The 21368-nt window shown below is 37.2% G+C and overlaps 1 protein-coding gene across 3 annotated transcripts; it reads right to left on the reverse strand.

Moving 5' to 3' along the window:
* Positions 1–23: 23 nt before the first annotated feature.
* Positions 24–19528, reverse strand: LOC111322301 (galanin receptor type 1). Of its 3 annotated transcripts, XM_088733621.1 has the most exons (4): positions 8089–8223; positions 6750–6829; positions 2488–2984; positions 24–2081 (listed from the first exon to the last, which is right to left on the reverse strand). In XM_088733621.1, exons 3-4 carry the CDS (start codon positions 2844–2846, stop codon positions 1241–1243), a joined length of 1200 nt encoding a protein of 399 aa, XP_088589747.1. In that variant the 5' UTR covers positions 2847–2984; positions 6750–6829; positions 8089–8223; the 3' UTR covers positions 24–1240. The 3 variants fall into 3 exon arrangements, with proteins under 3 accessions (XP_088589747.1, XP_022781108.1, XP_022781107.1); XM_022925373.2 differs by lacking the exons at positions 6750–6829; positions 8089–8223 and adding an exon at positions 19412–19528; XM_022925372.2 differs by lacking the exon at positions 6750–6829 and having other exon boundaries at positions 8089–8240.
* Between the last annotated feature and the right edge of the window lie 1840 nt (positions 19529–21368).

Genomic DNA, 21368 nt, shown 5'->3' on the forward strand with positions numbered 1-21368 from the left:
ACCACTAAAGTCTTTCACATGTATTTCTTGCAACCGGCTTTATTAACGTTGGATACTTATATTCACGAGGGGGCTTATCATCAATCTAGGTTTAATTTAACTTTTTCTTCACATTTCTGAGAGGTGAGTTTACAAGTATGTAAATTACCATTAAATTTGGTGATATTCATACGTTTTAAAATCTCCTTTGATTTAGGTATTTCATTTCTATCTGTATGATAAACAGAACATATGGATGTCCTCCTGTGGATACGAATTTATCTTCTCGTGATAGTAATAACTAAGTTCATATCTCTACGCGGCTACTTTAGTTAATAATTTCAGCCATTTTGTGCTATTTCTCGTGCAGTATCAATACGAACCTTACTTTATTAAAATCCTAAGCAAACCCTATGAAAACTATGGAAAAATCCTACTTTTATTAAAATGTGTATATCCTGCCCAAGCTATTGCTTTCAAAACATAGTGCAGATCAAATAATTTTTCAGTCTTGAATATATAGCACCACGCAGACATAACTTTTCTTTGTAGTCGTTGGGGCCGGAAAAATACCCCTGTTACTTTTCCTTATTAGAGAAGTTTTTGTTACACTGACCACTTAGAACTCTTAGTGTTTTCTTTTTTTTCTTAATTTTTCATTTCACCTTTTCCATAGGCCGAGCTGCATCCAAGTTTCATTTATTGTTACCAGGGTATTCATTTTCTCCATTCTAAGAATCTTTTCTTGCATTTCATTTTAACAACTTTGTCTTTCCCTATATCAGAAATATTTTTGATTATCTTTCCCCTCGGATAAAGTGTATCTGCCATTCATTTGTATAAAAAAATCAAATAGTAAGGAAGTTATCTCCCACGGTAGGTTAAAAAACCTCAGTTTTTTACCGACTTACCGTCAGCCTTCGTACACCTAATGAAAATATCGTCACTTACAAAGTTCAAATGATACATTATGGTAAAAGTGAGCAGCGGAAGATATTGTTGCGTTGCCGCACTGTGTGCAGCTGATTACCTGGTTGATTACCTTAAGCATGTAGGAAACTTACAAATATTAATTCGGCAAGATAAGAAACATCATCGAAATGAGATAAAGTTATTTTTATAAACAGGAGGGAGGGTGTTGACGTTGGAGGAGATTCACGCAGATTTTTCATGAGAAATTTAGCCGAAGTCTTAAAGATACCTACACCGAGAGGTAACCCCTTTCACACTCACTTATGTAACGCTAAATGAAACCTCTGTGCTACAGTGTTTGAGGCTGCACTCTCCATTGGAATTTTATGATTCTTATAAATCCCTTTCTAAATTCTTCGTTCATACCAGCGTAGAGTAAAGGATTAACAGAACTGTTGATGTATACCATAAGGAATCCAAATATAAGAAACTCGTTAAAATGAGGCCAGCTTTCGCCAGATCCAAACTCAAGCCATAACCAAGCAACTTGATTTGGCAAAAGACAAATGGCGTAGGAGAGGACCACTGAAACAAGCATCTTAACTATTTTTGTGTTGTGCTCGAGTCGTTTGGCTTCCTTAATTCTGCAAGTGCGGGATGTTGTTGGAGTCTGCTGTTTCTTCCTTGTTGGAAGTTTGGCGGCAACATCGTGCATCTGGATTTCTAATTTCTTATGACCAAGACGATGTGTTTTACTGAGATTTCCATTCATAAGTTTCTTCCTCTCTGGAACAGGGGAAGCCAACGAGATTGTATCACAAGCGTTTGGGGCGAGGTTATCGCCGGCACTCCAGTTGTCCTCTGGCAATGATGGCGATGCTGGCCTTTTCGAAATTTCATGGTAAGTCGCCATGCGCTCCGATTGTTCTCGAAGCTTGAGAACTATTTTCACATATGCAAACGCAATGATTGTAAGGGGTAAAGTATACTGGAATACAAACAGCCCCACCGTGTAGACTTGTCGTGCCGTGTCACTGGGCCATACTTCGTCGCAGGTGTTGTTGACTATTTTCAAAGTCAAGACATATGGCAGCACAAGCAATAACGACACCAACCAGATTGCTGCAATGATGAAACCAGTTTGTCGGGTTGTGAAACGAGCTTCTGTAGGACGGACTATTGCACGATACCTTAGATGGAAAATGGAAATATGATTAATAACTAACCTATTTTACTACATGATTCTGAAAACAAAATATAAAAGGTATACAATTTGACGAAGTTTTGATTGAAGAAGTAAGTGAAAGATTCAAATTAGGTACCTTAAGGACCTTAATATCTCTTCTATTTTGCTCTCGGATAATGCTAAAATGCAAAAGATGCTTTTTCTTAACCGAACTCTGCTACAGATTCTATGAAACTTGAAAAAAAATCAATGCGAATGGCTCAGAAAAAGCCTCCCGATGTTTTAAGTAACATTTTTCTCTTTTTGTAACCAGACATTTGTGTCCGCTAAGGAAAATTGCAGATTATTAATCTAAAAACTTCCTGAGGATGGAAAAGTAATAACTATTTGCATTTATGCCAGACTCTTACCGGTCAAAACTGATCACTGCAAGCGTAACGGCAGAGGAATTGGTTACAAGTGTCATAGAAGGCCACAATATCTTGCACATTGCGGAACCAAGCGGCCAATCAGGTTCTGTAATCTTGAGCACCATGTCGAACGGTATACACAACAGGGCCACCGTCAGATCTGATACCGCTAGATTGACAAGGAGGAAATTTCGTGTTGTGCGCATGCGTTTTGTTCCCAACACCACCAAACAGACCAAAATATTTCCTATGGTACTAACTGCAAATATTATGGCGAACAAAGTGAACTGCAGGATGTCCAACCATGAAGTACTATTCGAAACTGCATTATTCGTTGAATTGGTACTGATATTTGCCATGGAAATCCCATTAAACTTGCTAGAGATTTCAACTAAAAATAATCTGCTGGTAACCAAAATATCGGATCTGATTGTGCTGTGTTCCTTTCAATTTGGAGGAGGAGAAGAGGTTGAAAAATTAAATTGTGAAGATTCAACCTGCGTACAAGAAAGGATAAGGTTAAGAATTGCGTAAATTCCAACCCTTCATATTTTGAAGATATAATAACCATAAAGTATATGAACTTCATATATTTCATTGTATCTGATAAAGTATTATGGAAGATATAATAACCATAAAGTATTATGCTGATATCAAAAACGTTGCGGAGATCTTGAAATCATGAAAATGATGCTAATTCTAATAGAATTTTATCCTTTTTCGAAAAGGTGATATCTTCACCGCCTTGAAGTGAACGTACAATTATAGCTTGCCTCGTTAATATAACAATGTCGTAATGGTAACCAGGCTCATAATCTTGGCGGCCATACTTTTCACGAATGTTTTTAAGCTTACTAACTTACTAATGGTTAAATCAGACATTTTTGAGAGGGAAACATATGTATAGGGAGGAATTGTTTTATATTCATGCGAGAATTTGAAATAGCTTTTCTAGGAGCTGAGTTTACGTGCAAGTGATCTTTGCATTGGGTGCTCTTAAAACAGGTTTTTATATTTTTCATTGATTTTGAGAAAATTGCATATTCGATTGGGGATACGAACTATTCTCCTCATGTAAATAGTTTCTCTTACGAGTATGTATCAGTTAGTTTTTCTGTGCCGTGATATCATTATGATCCTAATTTGATTTCCTTTCAAGCATATTTACTCGCCAAGTTTTCAACATTTTCAGTATTTCATTCTTCGCAAAAACCGTGGAAAAGAAATAAATTTGATAAAAAATGACCATTTAGTGATGGTCATGCAATATGACCATAGGTTTTGAGAATGTGAGTGATATAATTCACATCAGATCTCACCTTTCCTATTACTCATAAAATACCATCAATTCGTCTTTCTTACTCTATTTTCGTCCTCGGATGATACTTACTACCTTGGATGCAATTTCACACTCGGCGTGGAAGATTAGACTTTTTTTGCGTTTTCTTTTTCAAAAATACATCGAAGGAAAGGCGAGTCCACACTGATGCAAATACCAATATGCCAATAATGAGACAGATAATAACTACAGACATTTTCATCTCGCAAAACCTTATACATAATGCCAGAACTTGCTAAGTAGCAGTTACAGCTCTTTCCTACCGTGATCATTAAAACGCTAATAACTGAAAGTGACCCCGAATAAAAGTTTCTGTTGCCTTCTACCATGAGTAAGATTACCTTTCACGGTAGAGACATACGGAAACAGTAGGCAGGTGAGAGAAAAAAACATCAGAATGAGACAAAGAAAGCATACGGTAGCATTAATTGAACACAAGCAAGCAACCAAGCGACTTGAAAATACGTAAACAGGATAGTTTGTGCAAACTGTTGATGAAGTCTCCTAGGAATAAAAAACCTTCCAATCTTTTTTTTAAAAACAATTTAAGAACGAATGTTACCCTTGAACGGTCAAACATTTGGGGGCAACAGCCAAAAAATCGACTCGGCTCATATTCTCGAGTTGGGTAGGCCTTATGATGAAAGAAAGCACTGCATACTTCGTTTGGCTGAATATCCATTTATTTTCGAGAAAATCGATAACAACTGAATTTCGCCAAAATGTCGCTTTTGAAGCTCAAAAATTCAGACGAATCTGGGAGTGTCGCGCCACGAATTGACAACACTTGGACCGATAAAAAGTACCAAATCTTGAAAAACAACATCAGTACGTATGTTGACAGCAATTTGAGCAATTCTTCATTGTTTATTTACATAATCTAGTTGAATTTATCCGACCTTCATCTTACAAGATTAAAAATAGGTCAAAAGTAACCCGTTATTCAACTATGTGGTAAATAAAATAATCGACTGAAAATCCGGCTTTTGGAAGGCAAAGTGTGGTTCTTTCTGATCTCCAAAGGATTCTTGAGATAATGATTCTGTGCGATTTAATCAAATTTTAAAGTTGGATAAAATGAGCTTATTTGACAGTACCGTCAGTTATTCGAAAATGTACACATTCACACGCAAACTCAATTGTTTCGCATTTTACATCTAGTCTACTGCTTATTTAACATAATATCATCTTACTGTCCATATTGAAATATCACAAAAGAGGATTGCAGTCCTAAAACTGTTGCATTGCTCCCTCAATAGAGATATAACAACTTGGCAGGATAGTCAACACCTCCTGATAATGATTGTTTACAAAGCGTATCACGGGGTTTCTCTATTTCCATTTCGTTGAAATACTTCACAACCGAACCGTGAACCAAATGCAAGCGAAATGTAACTAGTTCAGAAACATGTTTCACGCATGCGGAATAACGCTAATTAATTCAAAATTGGGTCTACTGAAATAAAACGCAAAAATAAAACATTGGACTGTGAAGCACGTGGCTACAGGAACTAAGGTTGTGTGTTACATATACGAAACAGGAGCAAACAATTATCTAATTGCAATCATGATCCAATGTATTTATCAATCATGATCCAATGATATTATGTTAAATAAGCTGTAGACTAGATGTAAAATGCGAAACAATTGAGTTTGCGGATGAATGTGTACAATTTCGAATAACTGAAGACACCGTCAAATCAGCTCATTTTATCCAACTTTAAAATTTGATTAAATCGCTCAGAATCATTACCCCAAAAAATCCTTTGGAGATCGAGAAGAACCACACTTCGCCTTCCAAAAGCTAGATTTTCAGTCGATTATTGTATTTACCACATAGTTAAATAACGGGTTACTTTTGTCCTATTTTCAATCTTGTTAGAATAGGGTCGGATAAATTCAATTAGATTGTGTAAATAAATGATCAAGAATTGCTCAAATTGCCGTCAACACATGTATTGATGTTGTTTTTCAAGATTTGGTACTTTTCATCGGTCCAAGTGGTTTCAATTCGTGGCGCGACGCTCCGAGATTCGTCTGAAATTTTGAGCTTCAAAAGCGGCATTTTGGCGAAATTCAGTTGTTATCGATTTTCTCGAAAATAAATGGATATTCAGCCAAACAAAGTATGCAGTGCTTTGTTTCACCATAAGGCCTACCTAACTTGAGAATATGAGCCGAATCGATTTTTTGGCTGTTGCCACAATATTTTCAAAATGTTCGATTTTTAACCACATTTGCTCTTAATTGTCATTGCAGTAAAAACGCACTAACGATTCTCAATTACAATGAGGTAAGATTGAAAGTCCATCTTTGCTTATGCTAATGTCGCCTTCAAAATTAAAACAAAAATGTTCTTTACGTATGATGTACGATCCTCGCAGTAGATAGCGCTATTTATGCAATAGCGAAAATCAGACCTGAAAAAAATCAGGCCTGTACGGGACTCGAACCACTGACCTCTGCGATACTAGTACAGCGCTCTACCAATTGAGCTAACAAGCCAACTGAGAGCAGGCCGTTAAGTTGATTCTTAATAAATCCGTGAAAGTGTTAAATGAGAAGCAATGAATATATGAAGTTCATATATTTTGAACTGCGGTATTAGATACGTATGATGTACGATCCTCGCAGTAGATAGCGCTATTTATGATTTTCGCTATTGCATAAATAGCGCCATCTACTGCGAGGATCGTACATCATACGTATCTAACACCGCAGTTCAAAATATATGAACTTCATATATTCATTGCATCTCAAAAAGGTTCTTTGTTTTGTTTATTAAAGCCTGCCGGTTGGATCAGCTTATTATGAATGACAGAACAACTATGGACGTTATACAAATCCATTGTTGTAAAAGCGTTGACTAACAGGGCTTATCAGTGACAATACATGGCATTTGAATAATTATGTCAATAGATACCTTTTTGAAGCTTTTCCGTGCTATTTCTTTAATTAGTTTTTCGAGTTTCACCTGCAGTTCACGATATATTGGAACGAGACCTAAGTGCAAAGTTTACAAAGTCACGTTCAGCATCTGCGCCATTATTGTTACCGCGGTAACTTCCTTGTTTATGCTTTAAAAGTAAACCAATTTGAAGGGAAGTTTTGTTCAAGCACGTTCTCCATGAGTTTAAGAGAAAACTATTTCTCTCGATCTCCAACATAAAACTGTTCAATTTCGATGAACCCTGTGCGTTTAAGCTTGATTTTTGATCGATGAGCTCCAAACAGTCGAACTTTGGGGTAATTATTATATTTTTCTCGACTTTTCGCTGAGGCAAATTCCTGGCTGGCTGTACCATTAGGACAATCAACTGAATGAGAAGGAATTCATTACTTATAAAATTGTATCAGTCCGTTTCGATTCATCTTAAACTAACAACATAGCTATATCACTCAGTTTGCTTATTCAAACCTCGCAGCCCACTGCATTAAGACTCCCTCCAGAAATGAAGCGGATGAGGATTTGAGAAATGTGGAATCTGGTAGTTTTTGAATATCTGAACACTCTTATCATTGTTATGGCTGAGCAATGGATGTACATATCTGGCATTAATGAATACATCGATTACTAGTGGGAAATTTTCCGAATAAACAGTTAGAAGGAGATACGTGAAAATGATTAACATGAAAATGATTTTCCTGGTCCAATTTGCGACTGCACTGTCGACTGGCTGATATAAGAGGAATTTTAAATAACTTCTCGGCGAACAGCCAGACGGCGAAGTGAACCGAGATTGTTGTCTGTCCTAAAACTATTTTTGCAATAATGTGAAAAGAAGTGCTTGTCATTTGAAAAAAAGATATCTGAATTTTACTCTTCTTTTAAATCTAATTCGAGCAAATTCTCGAAGGACCTCGCTCGAGGCACCGATTAAGAAGCTCTCACTGCTAATTTCTAATTTGAAAGCACATGAAACGAAAGTGACAAGATAAGTTTATCTTTGTTTGGCCAAATGGGTGGGCTTGCAAAGATAAAATATAGTTAAAGTTACTGTTTTGGCTCCAGTTTTTACCACCCTCGTTCAATTCAGCGGTGTTTAACATACCATCAGTCAGTTTCTTATCTGTTCAAACTCATCACTAACTTTGCCTACTGATTGAACCAACCGAAATGGCACTGCTAATGGTACGGCTGCTGATAATGCTAGCGGTTTACGGTTGCCACCTTTTACTAGTGTGTTTGAAACCTCTGCAGAGCATTGTTAAAGCATTGTATTTCCTCTAGACACAAAGCTAAAATGAAAATGACTTCTCACCTAAGACGCTGTCGTCATCGTTGGAAAACGAGACCCTTAGCGATCCGCAAGAAATGCTGGTTCAACATAATCGAATGGCGCTCTCATCTGTTGACGTCTGAAATGCCGAACAGAGCTAGCACAAATGTCATTTGCAAACCGAGACAAAGGATTTACTTTTAATAGTGCGTCAGATTTTAATTCCTTTCATGACAGCGTTTAAAACATTTATCAGCCTTAGACGCAGATAAAAAGATTGCAAATATATAAACTTTTGACCTTAATAGCATATGAAGACAAACTTTTCAGCCGTATCATTTAACCGTCATACAGCTTTAACGTTTCCATTTAATAAATGAACTAAAAAAGCTCGAAAGGGTCGAAAAAGTCGACAAATTCGAAGAAAATAATACATTTAAATTCATTTTACTTTTTAATTTGCGCTAAGAAATATTAAATGGATTGTTTGTTGTACCATGAAATATTGATAATCCAGGAGAAAAAAAAAAGCCTGGGGGTTGAATTCGACTTAATGTTGGAACATTTTTTTTCCTTCATCTCTGATAATCAACATTATTTTGTGGTTAACTTGTATTGTGGGTGAAATACACTGAAAAACCTAAGCTGAAATGTGCAACGCATCCAAAAGAATAATTTGATTTCAATAAAAAAATTTAATCCGCGCTTTTCGTATCATCAAAACTAAAGTTTACTAATTTACATGAAATTCAGTCATCCTCATAATCTGGACGTCAACAAGATTTATTGATTTCCAATTTAGCAAGACATTTTCTTGTATTTCTCGTTTTGTTCGTTTTGGCTGTTTTTTTTTTAAACGGTAATTAATCAGAGGCATGAAACTTTCTATTACCAGAAGTGCTTTAGAACTTCTGCTCACTAGCCTTCGTGTCAAGCATTTCAACGAGAGGGTGTGTTTGATTGCTTAATTCATTTTTTTTATTTTTTTTTGCTCATTAGCTCTGAAGGAAGGCCTTCAGGCGTGACGCTGGGCTTTCTAAGTGCAGAAATAAATTCGAGTTTTATTTTGATTAGTGAAGTCGAAGTCAAGGGGATTATTGCTATCAAATCCTTATTTTCAGCCAGTTAAGAAGCTTATGTTCCGATAGCTATCTCGCTCATGAGCCGTATTTGGTTCACGTTAATCTCAATTGGCTTCCATTTTTCGTCGCAATAAGTATTTGATAATTGGTACAAGTGGCAAAATATTCCAACGCAAATTATGGAGGCGCGCACCGCCGAGATATAATCGGGTGTTGTTTTGAAATATTGGCGCCCCATTATTCACAACTCGGCTTGAAAATCTCACTACCTTTAGAATTTATTCACCGGTGAGAATATACGCAAAATTTATATGAAAGGGGGAGGGGATCAAGAGGAAAATTTTGAAGCAAATGATCTCGGTTTAATAGATAGCCTTACTAAACAGGTGGCTACCTTAAAAAGAAGATAGCGCCTAAGGGCCCATCTTAAAGGCCCTCTTTCTCTTTTTTAAGAACTTACGTTTCTAGAGTCCAGGCTCAATTTTCTTGATTTTCTAGCGACTTTTTTACATAAAATAAATTATCAAATATTGTATCTTAGGCAAATAAGACGGAAGTGAACAAGAATAAAAGTTTAGGCATCTTTAGGCGATAAATATCAGTCAGAAGTTTTTGCAATTTTTCTAGGCCAGCTTCGTTTGGAAATAAACCTTGAATTTGCAAAAAAATTTTAATAAAGAGATATCTCTCACTAAATTTTAGTGCATTTTCTTTTAAACGTGCAAAAGTAAGGATTTTACTGAAACTTGGCCTAACACACCATCAACTTATTCATATTTTATTGATTAGCATATTCCGAAAAAGTTCCATCAAAATTTCTACTTTAATATTATGATTTGAAAACGGAAAGTAATTATGGCTTAAGGCTGCATGCTATCTTTTACCCTACTCCCCTCTTCTCTAAACTACCCTATTAAAGAAAACCTGAAAAATTTTATCTTGATGGTTCTTGGTTCTGAGCAATACAGCCTGTACTTTTTATAATCCTCATAACGTCTGTGGAAATTTGTAGAATTCTTAAAATTTCAAGTCCCTTTTCACATGAAGTTGTAAGATTAAAGAATCTCTAGAATCTATACTTGTTAATCAAGAATTTGCTTAGAGTCTTTTTCTAAGAATCCCTAAGATATCTCGGAAATCAACTACCTCTAATTTTCGTAAATTTTTCATATCACGTCCAGGTTATTGAGTAAAACACTGACAACAAGCACAAAGTGGGAAAATCCTCTGACACTATATCTTAACAAAGAATGCGACATAAAAGTTATTTCGAAATACTGAGGAGCACTAGGTCACAAATCTACCCAAATTAATGAATTATTTTGAAGCAGCCGTTGACATTTTTTAAAGTATGAATTTCATCTATGTACTAGGACAATCACCCCGTTTAACTGGGTATCTGCTTGCCTTCGGTACACTATTTCAAAAGTTTTTGTATCTCTTAAGCCATATGGTTAAACTGTAGACGGTAACATAAAGTTTCAAAAGGAACATGCATAGATTTCGTGAATTTGTTTCAGAATAGTTCACGAAAACAAAATTTCGTAGACGACTTGTCTTTCAGCTAATTATTCCCTTCACACATCGAGCAAAAACCACTGCACCTTTTAACAACTCTCAGAGTGCTCTCAGTTATTAGTTCTGATGCCGAAAGTTTACGAGAGAAAAATCCTCCAAGCACTCCCTTCTAGCTTGCTATGTATTAAGCCGCATCAGTCTCAATGAAACTCGCCAACTCATCGGATGTTAATTCGACAAGATGTGACATTTACCCAAATACATCAATGGATCAAGATTTGGTCAAAGATTTCAGATGTTTTTTGCCTTCAGCCTATGAAATAGCGGAGCCGCTAACGATTCATAGGAGCAAGATTAAAATTGATAATCCAAGAAAAGGCGAAATTTTTACTCTGCACAGTTTCTCTGTGCATGATAAGAAGACAAAGTAAGTTACTTAATCTTTGAGTAAAGTAATGCTTTGTGTCTATGCACGCACGCACACGGGGATATAATAGGTCAAGGTTCGTCGAAACTACAATGTTGACTTTAGAGTTCTTTACGGAGACAACACAGTGTATAAATAGTTATTTTAGGCAAGCTCTAACCTCAGAAAAGAATACAAAATGGTTCAAAAGTGCTATTTGGTTGATTTTCAAAGCCTTCCTTCGATTTGTTTTCATTCCAAAACCTGAAACTATCCGTTTACTTCGTACCAAGTCGTTTTGAATAACCACTTGAATCGAATTAATTCAAGAAGATCTGGGCGCGGGAGATTTTTGCAGAAGTGACAGTTTGTTAACAACTTTTTTTGAGATTTTGCCTCTAAATAATGTTTTATAAATTAATAAATTCATTTCTAAATCCTTAACTTAAAATAATCCCGCAATGCGCCGGGAAGTTTAAAATTGATCATGATCCTACCTTTAAGGGACACTTATTACACTGAACATGTCTTCTCTTGCTTAAACGATTACATGGACTTATTTTATATTTTAACTCCAGAAAGTCTGATTTTCAAACGAACTGCGGAGGAAGGTATTTCGCAAACAATGAAATTGGATATGGATATTTACACCATTCACGCAGAGTGAACAGCAAATGTATCATGACATTTATCCAAAAAAGGAAGCTTTTAGAGCAAGCGTTTGTAAACTTAGCATTCACTTTATTGTTTAATCAATCAATCAATCAATCACATCCTTTATTTAAACACGATGAGGTTTAAAGCTGGTTTAAAGTTGGTTCGTTCGAACTTCGAGTCTCTCGAGGTACAAGAGAATATGGCGGCTGTTCTGCGTTTGCGTTCCGCCGTTTGCTCCATTTTAGTGTATCTCTTAGTTAGTTTGATAGTTTGTAAACTGGCCGAATGTCTACTGAAACTACCTAGAGATGAAAGATTATCTAAACTGATGGTGGCAAAGACTGCGAACACAGTAAACATCAAAGCAGTGAAACCACGCGGCGATAAGCAAGCCAGCAAGAAGGCTCGATCGCAAACAACGGGAAGTGTCTAACTCATAAATGCAACGAACTTATTGAATATGTCACCAGCTGCAAACCCAATTCTCCTGTCTAACGACGTTTCACTAAATCCTGGACCAACACAGCCCTCGCCATCTCTGATGAAAGGTCTTCGCTTACTTCATCTCAACATTTGCAGCCTACCAAACTATATGGACGAACTTAGGCTATTCTGCGACGAGCACAAACCGCACATCGTGACAATAAACGAGACTTGGCTTGATGACTCGTTCACCGACGCGGAAATAGCTCTCCCCGGCTACGATGTTATGCGAAAAGACAGAGACGAAAATGGCGGTGGCGTCGCGGTATGCATAGTAGAACAACTAAATTACAGTCGGCTTGAAGAAAGCACAATCCAAACACGGAACGACAACTTTGAATCAATTTGGTTTGAAGTGTGCCAGCCAAAAACGAAGAAGATTTTTTGTGGAGCAATCTACAAAACACTAGATGCTGACCCAGCCGCGTTTACTCGCTGGGTCGAAGAAATTCTAAACAACGTCATGAGTAATGATAGTGAAATTGTTCTTATTGGAGACTTTAACTAGAATTATTTGAACCCGACTTCTGCGACAAAGCATTTCCAGCAGACAACAAAATCTTTTCATCTGAAACAAGTAATCACAAAGCCCACTCGAATTACTGAGGAGACCAGAACTTTAATTGACCTATTTCTAACATCAAGACCAGAACTGTACACCTGTGGTGTTATTCCAGTCGGCTTTTCAGAGCACTGTGCTATCTTCGGAGTCAGAAAATTCCACAACATCAAGCGCCCTCCGCCGAAAATTATTCAGAGCAGAAATTACAAAAACTACGATCCCGCAGTCTTTAGTATTGATTTAAATAAGATCCCATGGGATATTCTCGAAATGGAACCAACGTCTAATGAAGCTTGGATTGTTTTCAAAGATCTTTTTTTGTCAGTTGCTGACAAACACGCGCCTGTTGCCACGCGAAGAGTTCGCGGGTTTTCAGTCCCATGGCTAACACCAAGTATTAAAGAATTAATGATAGAAAGGGATTACCATCACAAGAAAGCGATCAAAACAAATAAAGAACTGCACTGGAGCAAATACAAGCGCTTACGCAATACCGTTAGCAAGAAAATGAAGAAAGCGAAATCGGATTATCATTCTTCTCGCTTAACTGAAACCCAAGAGCCTAAAACGATGTGGAAAACCCTGAAAGAAATCATGCCAAACAAGAAAACTGCCGATGCGTCAAAAATCAGCAGCTTGTCTGCATCAAAGTTCAATCACTTCTTCACTTCCATCGCCGGCAAACTGTGTGAACGTTTTCGACTAAGCACTTTCATAAAACCACAAACACCCAGAGTAAACAAAAACTTTTCTATGGAAGAAGTGAACGAAAAGTTTGTCTGTGACGAACTGAAGAGACTTAAATCAAAGAAAACCACTGGTCTAGATGGATGTCTGCAAGACTTTTAAAGGATGCAGCTCCTGTGATAGCGAAACCCATTACTTACATCATAAATTTGACCGTTTCAACTGGTGAATTTCCACCAGAACTCAAAGAAGCGAAAGTTGCGCCTATATTCAAGAACGGCAAAAGAAACGAAGAAAGTAACTATAGGCCAATATCCGTGTTGCCCCTGGTCTTCAAGATTATGGAACGTGCAATCCAAGTACAGCTTGTGAAGTTTCTTGAAGCAAACCAAGTTCTGTCAGTGTACCAATCTGGATTCCGAAAAGGACATTCTACTGAAACTGCTGCGACTTATCTCACTGATCAGATTTTGGAACACATGGATAAACAACAAATGACTGGCTCTGTCTTCATTGACCTAAAGAAGGCTTTCGACCTAGTTGACCATAACTGTTTGTTACAGAAGTTAGAGCACTATGGTGTCAGAGGGAAAAGTCTCACATGGTTCCAGAACTACCTAGGATCTTGTACACAACGAGTACGATTTGGACAGGACTTGTCATCAAGCCATCCTCATTAAGTATGGTGTCCCACAGGGATCCCTGCTGGGACCACTACTTTTCGTTATACACATCAATGACCTGCCAAGCTCTCTCAAAAACACGCACATCAGTATGTATGCTGATGATACAGTCATCTATTGCTCAGGTGCAAACCCAAAGGAGATAAAGAAGGCCCTACAAGAAGACCTAGAACGGGTTGTAACTTGGATGGAAATAAATCGACTAATTCTGAACAAAGACAAAACAAAGGGAATGCTTTTCGGGACGAGACAAAGGCTGGAAACCGTCGCAAACTTTAACATCATCATAAGTGGTACCAATGTAGAGATGGTCAGTAAATTCACATACTTGGGCGTTACCCTCGATGAGGAACTGAAATGGAAAGCACATGCTAAAGATGTTCACAAGAAAGTATCCAAGCGACTCGGTCTCCTCAGACGAATACGCTCCAGTCTCACTCTACAAGCAGCTCAAGCGGTATACAAATGCATTATTGAACCAATTTTTAGCTATGCAGACACAGCCTGGGGTGAACTACCCGAGAGCAGCATCACTAGTCTGCAACGATTACAAAATCGAGCCGCGAAAATCGTCACCTGTCAGAAAAGTACAAGGACAGCCCGAAATATTGTAAATTGGCCAGATTTAGAAACACTGCGAAAAATACATAAATGTATTTTAGTATATAAATGTTTACGGAATCTCGTTCCTACATACTTAAAAAACTATTTTAAAGTTAACAGTGACGTACACAATTATAACACAAGGCAGAGGAGAAATATTCATCCAAACAAAACAAATCTTGTTCTTGGAGGGCGAACTTTTAGAATTTCAGAACGTTTAGCCTTTAATTCACTCCCAAGCAAAATCAAAGAGAAAAGTTCTCTCGAAATTTTTAAACGCCTTCTTAAGGACATTTTATCTGACTTTATCTCCTCTTTTAATCTTAGCAAATTTTATTCAACTTTGTAATTTTATTGGACATGTGTATATGTAAATTTTATAGAAACCAGGGCCCCTAAGGATACCAGCCCCGCAGCTGACTGGGCCACCCTGGCTAAATAAAGTTGTCTTGTCTTGTCTTGTCTGGGGGCTTGTGGGGTCGTGTGAATATGATTACAATAACAATAAGAATAGTGTCCCTTATTAGTGTCCCTTAGAGTTTCCAAAACACTCCTTGACTTAAACTTACTCTGAAATTAAATATTTTGGCGTAATGTTTGGTAAATGCTATAAAGTTGTCCATACTTAAAAATTTAACATTTTTAAAACATTATGAAGCGTGACATTTAACAATTTTTGTGCTCTTTTTCTATCACAATAACAATTAAGATAACTGATACTACATTTTAAACTTCGGACAAACATGAACTTTACGTACCAGCATAAAACATTAGCGTCGCGTCTTTCGTCATCAGCAAAACAAGCTTTTATGATCAATATTTTCGTCTTTGACGAGAATTCGAAAATCGTCAAAACGCTACGAGAATATAATGCAAATTGCATTAGCTGGCCTTTTTGTGACGCTTTAATCGGAAAAAAAAATCGAGCCGAAGTAAAACTGAATCTCGGCAAGTGAGACAGTGCTTTAAGGTTCAGCCTTTGCTAATGTACTTTTGAATATATTGTTTTTGAGTAATGGGATACGAACAAAAATGGCCAACAAGCCACAAGAGACTTATAATAGTGATGCTGCTTCCACCTTTTGACGTCTTCTGAACAAAACAGATATAACAAATTTAATTCGTAAAGCTTTAATTTGAAGATTAGTTCCAAATCGAGCACTTCCCAAGTCGCCCAGCTAAGGTCGGGGTTGTGTACGTAGCCAGTTTCTGCTTTACTTTCACTAATAGTCCAATAGACGACCCTATGCGATATATTCTTGAAAAAATTTTCAAAGCAGTGCGCGATCATTGAAATTTTATGAAGTAAAAAATGCGTCTGTTTTCAGAAACTACCGATTTCGTTCATTGTATGAGGTCTTTTTCTCATTTATGCCATTTTTATACTTTTCTCTCGGCCGTTATAAGCAGTAATTGAAATTTTTAATGCGAGATCTCAGCAACTATTGGTAGCAACTACTCCACAGCACACTAATGTGAGAACAGTGGCCGCTAATCAAAGCAAATCGAACCTGCCGCCAGACTTTTTAATACTGAGCGGCTAAAGATAGCTTACTTCCCTAGTTCTGTGCATCGCGCACTTAATTACTTTATTTGAATTATTATGCCAGAGTTTTTGTGAGTTGACAGCGGAAGCGCCAATTGCACCAAAATGGTGGTAGAGTTCTTCGATTGGCTCTGTGGCTTTTGGCAAAGCGAAAGTCAAAATCTTAGCAACTTAGCCCGTTAGTCGAAAACGATCTTTTACAATCATCGGTTCTTTAAACCTCGTCATTTCCGCTTTTAAGCCGAAAAAACAAGTCCAATCAATTGCGAAAACTGTTGCTAATCGTAAAACTGGAAACTGGTGGGCGGTGACCAAGATCCAAGAGGGACGTCACAGACTGTTCTAGATCGCAAATTTTGCTTTTGGAATGGGTAGATGTCTTTTGATGTTTGTTGGTTATCACAATGTTCATTGTCCTCCAAGTCGGGAGGTTTATATCACAGGTTTCGCAGGGCGAAAAACAGAGAATGCTGGTATGTCCTGTGTGATAACAAAGTAGGAATCTAGCTAACTATAGTTGGGTACAAATTCAGAGTTTTTACTTTTGTCACAAGGCTATCTTTGGGGCAGTAAAATAATACACCTTCAGTTCCATCTGCTGCATAGTTTTAGCAGCACCACTGAGTCAATAGCGCTTTATACTATTACTAAAAATAGATTTTGCTACGTGATAACCTATGGGACCCCCCGCACAGACTCAGACAAACATTGCGACCAGCTTAATGAAATGTATGAGCGAGAGCTGTAAAATTAAAACAAAACGACGGAAAATTTCGTCAAAAAATGACTTGGCATTCTAAAAGGAAGCGGTATGGTTGGTACCAAATACTGTTGTTGGGGTGAGTGTAAGACAGACTCAAGATATGCAGATAAATGGCCAAAATCACTCAAAGAGAGAAAGGAATCGGGGAAGAAAGTATTCATTCCTACCAAAACCTTCGTGAGACATGGCAAAGTGCAAGCGTTGGCTAGTGGCTTGTCCGCGTGAGTTTTTTACGGAGAAAAATATAACAAGAAACACTTAAGTTATATTTGTGCTCTTCACTGGCCCGGCGAAAAAGGTCCAACAGCCGAATTTCCCGATCCACTGAAGGCAAATCTTAGACCAGCGCAAGTAAGTTGAGCACATGCTCCTAAGAGGAAAGCACCGAAAGAAAGAGAAAATTCAGCGTCAAAGAAACAGAAATTATTCAATGACAACTGCACGAACATTAATTACATAAACTACATGAACTGGCATTTAATAGAAACACAACCAGTATTTAGCGCAATATACAAAAATCCGCCGCTCGTATCTTACAAAAGAGGACGATCGCTCAAAGACATACTCGTGAGGGCCAAACTTTGAACAGGCTATTCTAAACACTCGCTGGGGAGTCGTGTAGGCCTGTCAACCCCCTTTTTACATTGTATACATCAGAATTTTCTTGAAGAACTTTGGCAGCAAACCATTTTCCATGATCGATTGCCGGATCAAGGGTGTGATAATTCCCGCATCTCACACAGTCTGTACAAGATCTTCTCGTTTACCGCTTGATTTTAAGCCCCTACATTTTAACCACCGTTTTAGCTGGTCTACACAATGAGTGTATTCTTCCGGTTCTCTTTCCAATTTGGAGCCAGGAACGCCGTCCTCGTCGGTCAGAACTGTAAGGGAATAAGCGAACTACTCGCCATTTCCCTTGTAGCTCTCAAAGAAGTGGAGTTTGTTTGTCTGAGTCACGCAGGGGGTCTAAAATCTCATGACGTCATTAGTATAAAGCGCTATTGATCGTTTAAAAAAAAAAAACGGTAAAACATTGGCGCAGAAATCTACATTTAATTTACCTGCCCAGGTTGACCATCAAGCTTTTTCACTGCTAATTATTACATCCCATTGAACATGTCAGCTTGAACAAAATTAAATAAATCCATTCTGAACTGTGATTGGGAAACTGAAAAGCTAAAAAGAAGATGGGAAACATTTCTCCCAAGAGTTTGTATTGACGATAGTGGAAGAAAGAAAAAGGAAGGGATAAGACTGTTAAAATTGATTTATATTGACTCTGGTCTAACGGTCAGAGGCTAATTAAGTTAAAAATTCTGAATGTATAATTTAATCATCGAGGTGGTTGAACAATCAGTAGTCAATGCCAATTAAAGATAGCACAAAAGAGACAGGGGAACTCGACCGCCAGCCAGCAAATCTACTCGAAATTGAAATTTTGATGCCTTTGATTTAAAATTTCGAGTATTTGATAATAAAGACCTATTTCTAATTAATTCTCAAGAAACAAGGATTAGCTTTTGGATCCATTATAGGGTGAATAAAACTAGTGGAAAGCTGTAAGAAAAACCAATACAGAAAAAAGTGTGTAATTTTTTAACATTTTTGAGATCCGCGAAAAGCACGGTGCCATATTGAAATATCTTTCATACATATTTCTGAGGCTGCAAAATAACTGGGGAACGCAAGGGATATAATACCTCTACCACACCTAGATGATCTGATATTTATGCCAAATGAAAACGAAGCAAAAGGAATTTACTTAAGCAAACAGGAACATTTGAATGTCAACTAGCCTTCAGTATATCAAAATCAATATAGATTACGTTTTCGGAAAATGATTAAACTTGAACATTTTGTATTTTGCTTTCAAAGGTTTGTTCACTTGAGCGAAAGCGCAAAAAATGTATTTTTTGTGGTTTTCAATTATGTTTTGTCAAGATTTTAGGAAAATGTAGTTCCTCTTGATTAATTTTATGCCTTTCGCCTTACTTGTCACGCTACTCGATCGCGCTTCTGAGCTGGTTAATATTTTTGGCTATATGCAAATTTGGGGTGTGTTTAATTTTAGTAATCCTTAAAGAAACGTCGTCATGAGTTTGCAAAATTTATGTTATGAATTCTTGTTGAATCCAGGAGAAAAACCCTACTTTGTGTTCCGATTTACAACCGATTTATGACGCTAAAATATATGTGGATAAGTTCAGTTCAAGCAAGACTCGTGCGCTTACGTACTGTGAATTGATGCCACTTCGCTACAGCTAAGTAACAAATCTCCTCATCTTTTGAACAGCTTCATGCCCTAACCTGTTTTATTTTGCTTGTTTGTGGAGTCAACGAAAATTGAACAGTATTCTCATCAATCTACCTACCTTCTTTTGATGGATTTTAGTTCTAAAGCAACTCCGTTTGTTTTTGGCGACAACTTTTATGTGATTTGCAGCTTACGTACGAAATAAAGTTTAGCATTAAGGTTGGTCGGCTTCCTCTCTTCTTATGGTGACAATGACGTGAAATCAATCTTTCTGACAGATATCCTGCCATGAATAATATGTGATATGCACCCCTATTGCTCAGGATAATAACTTTCATATATTCTTCGCCTGAATATGAGTCGCAGATATGAATCGGAGGAAGTTTTGGGAGATGCACCTTTTTGCCAACTTTCTCAGACGAAGTGTTTTGTTTTACAAACTGAATCAGAGCGGCTTGCCTTTTGTAGAATGTACACAGCACTGTACAAACCTAACGTTGTTTGCATTTTGCAAAAGCCGTGGTTTAATTCATTTTGTTATCACTTCTTGAAATAAAAAAGTATACTTTGTTTACCTTGGATCTACCTGTAATTTACCCTCTTTATTGTTGTTTTTTTTCTCTCTCTCTCTCTTTACTTTTTTATTTCTTTGTTGCATTCTTTTTCCGTTGAGAAAATATTTAGTATTTGTTTCCTAAAAATCCATCTGTGAAAACCTATTCAAATATTCCTTTGGCGAAGTAACTTGGTTCGAGTTCATTAAGCTGAAAAGATGTTTTTCTATCCTTTATTGTTCAAAAGCTAATATTGATTCTGTGAAAGTTTTCAAAATCATTCACTCTAATCTCTAAGTCTCAATCGTTTTATATAGCAAAAAGGTAACAATTACGAATTAAAACGAAGATAGAGCTTTTATTACATAACTTATACTGGTCAGTGAAAAGGCGGTAGCACCAACAAGATAACTCATCAGCCACGGAGTATATTTTAATAGGATTCGTTTGACAATGTGGAAATGATGAAAAAATGAAGAAAAAACGGATTGCCACTGTTGTCGTGTTGCGTCTATCCAAGGCTATAAAATTTGCATCTTTTCTAAAACTATCCACTTAAGTTCCATCTTCCGTTTCATTTTCCGTTTCATTATCATGGGATGTGCGGTCTCAGCCAATGAAACACAAACAGAAGACGTACTGCAGGTAATGACAAATGTATTGAAGCGAAGTTTTTGATTATAGGATGATGATAACTGTTGTTTAAAAAGGTTAAAACTTTGTACCAGGCTGTGAAAAGGGAATTTATCGTGAACAAAGGAGAGTAGAAAAAGTATATTAGCCTGAGATATTACACGAACAATATTTCAGGGGCGATAAACCAGTTGTAGATTAAAATAATAGGAGAGGTTAAGGGAGAATTTTAAACCTTCATACGGCTTGCACAAGATCAAGCTCTTGGCATGAATCGCATTAAAAAGAAAGATCTATGACAGTGTGACTTCAGTAGTATGCAGGACGTGCGAAGAGAGATATGACCTATTTTCCGTAAAATGACAGAATGCAAGAAACCACTGTAAAATCAGTACAGGAACCAGAAAAATGGCTAGGTTGTGAAAATTATCGATTGAAATATCTGCAAGAGCTGTGATCTAACGAGATGGGAAATTCTTCTTAAGCAACGATAGAAACTGACTCAGCAAAGTTGTTAAAGGGGGATCTACCGTAACTAACCATCGCTCTACTCGAGAGGGAAGCTGAAGAAGTACTACTGGCCCCGACTGTAATGAAGTCGTAATTGAACTTCATGACGTGCAATTTTGGTCTGAAATCATAGTTGTTTTTTCAAATCAAAATGGCGCTGCGCGTTCGTACGATTATGAAATCACGTGTATGATCTTAGACCAGATAGCACTCCACTAAGTTCAATTACTATTACTACTAGGAATTTCAATGTGAAAGTGGGTGCTGGCGTCAGAGCTTGAAGGAAATACTTATAAGATATCTTGGCACCTCCATTCGCGAATCGGCAAAAATTGCTCACATAACAGAGCAGCCAAACACATAAAAATCTCTTGTCTT

The sequence above is a fragment of the Stylophora pistillata genome, chromosome 9, assembly GCF_964205215.1.
Source record: "Stylophora pistillata chromosome 9, jaStyPist1.2, whole genome shotgun sequence".
In the NCBI taxonomy this organism is placed as follows: Eukaryota; Metazoa; Cnidaria; class Anthozoa; order Scleractinia; family Pocilloporidae; genus Stylophora; species Stylophora pistillata.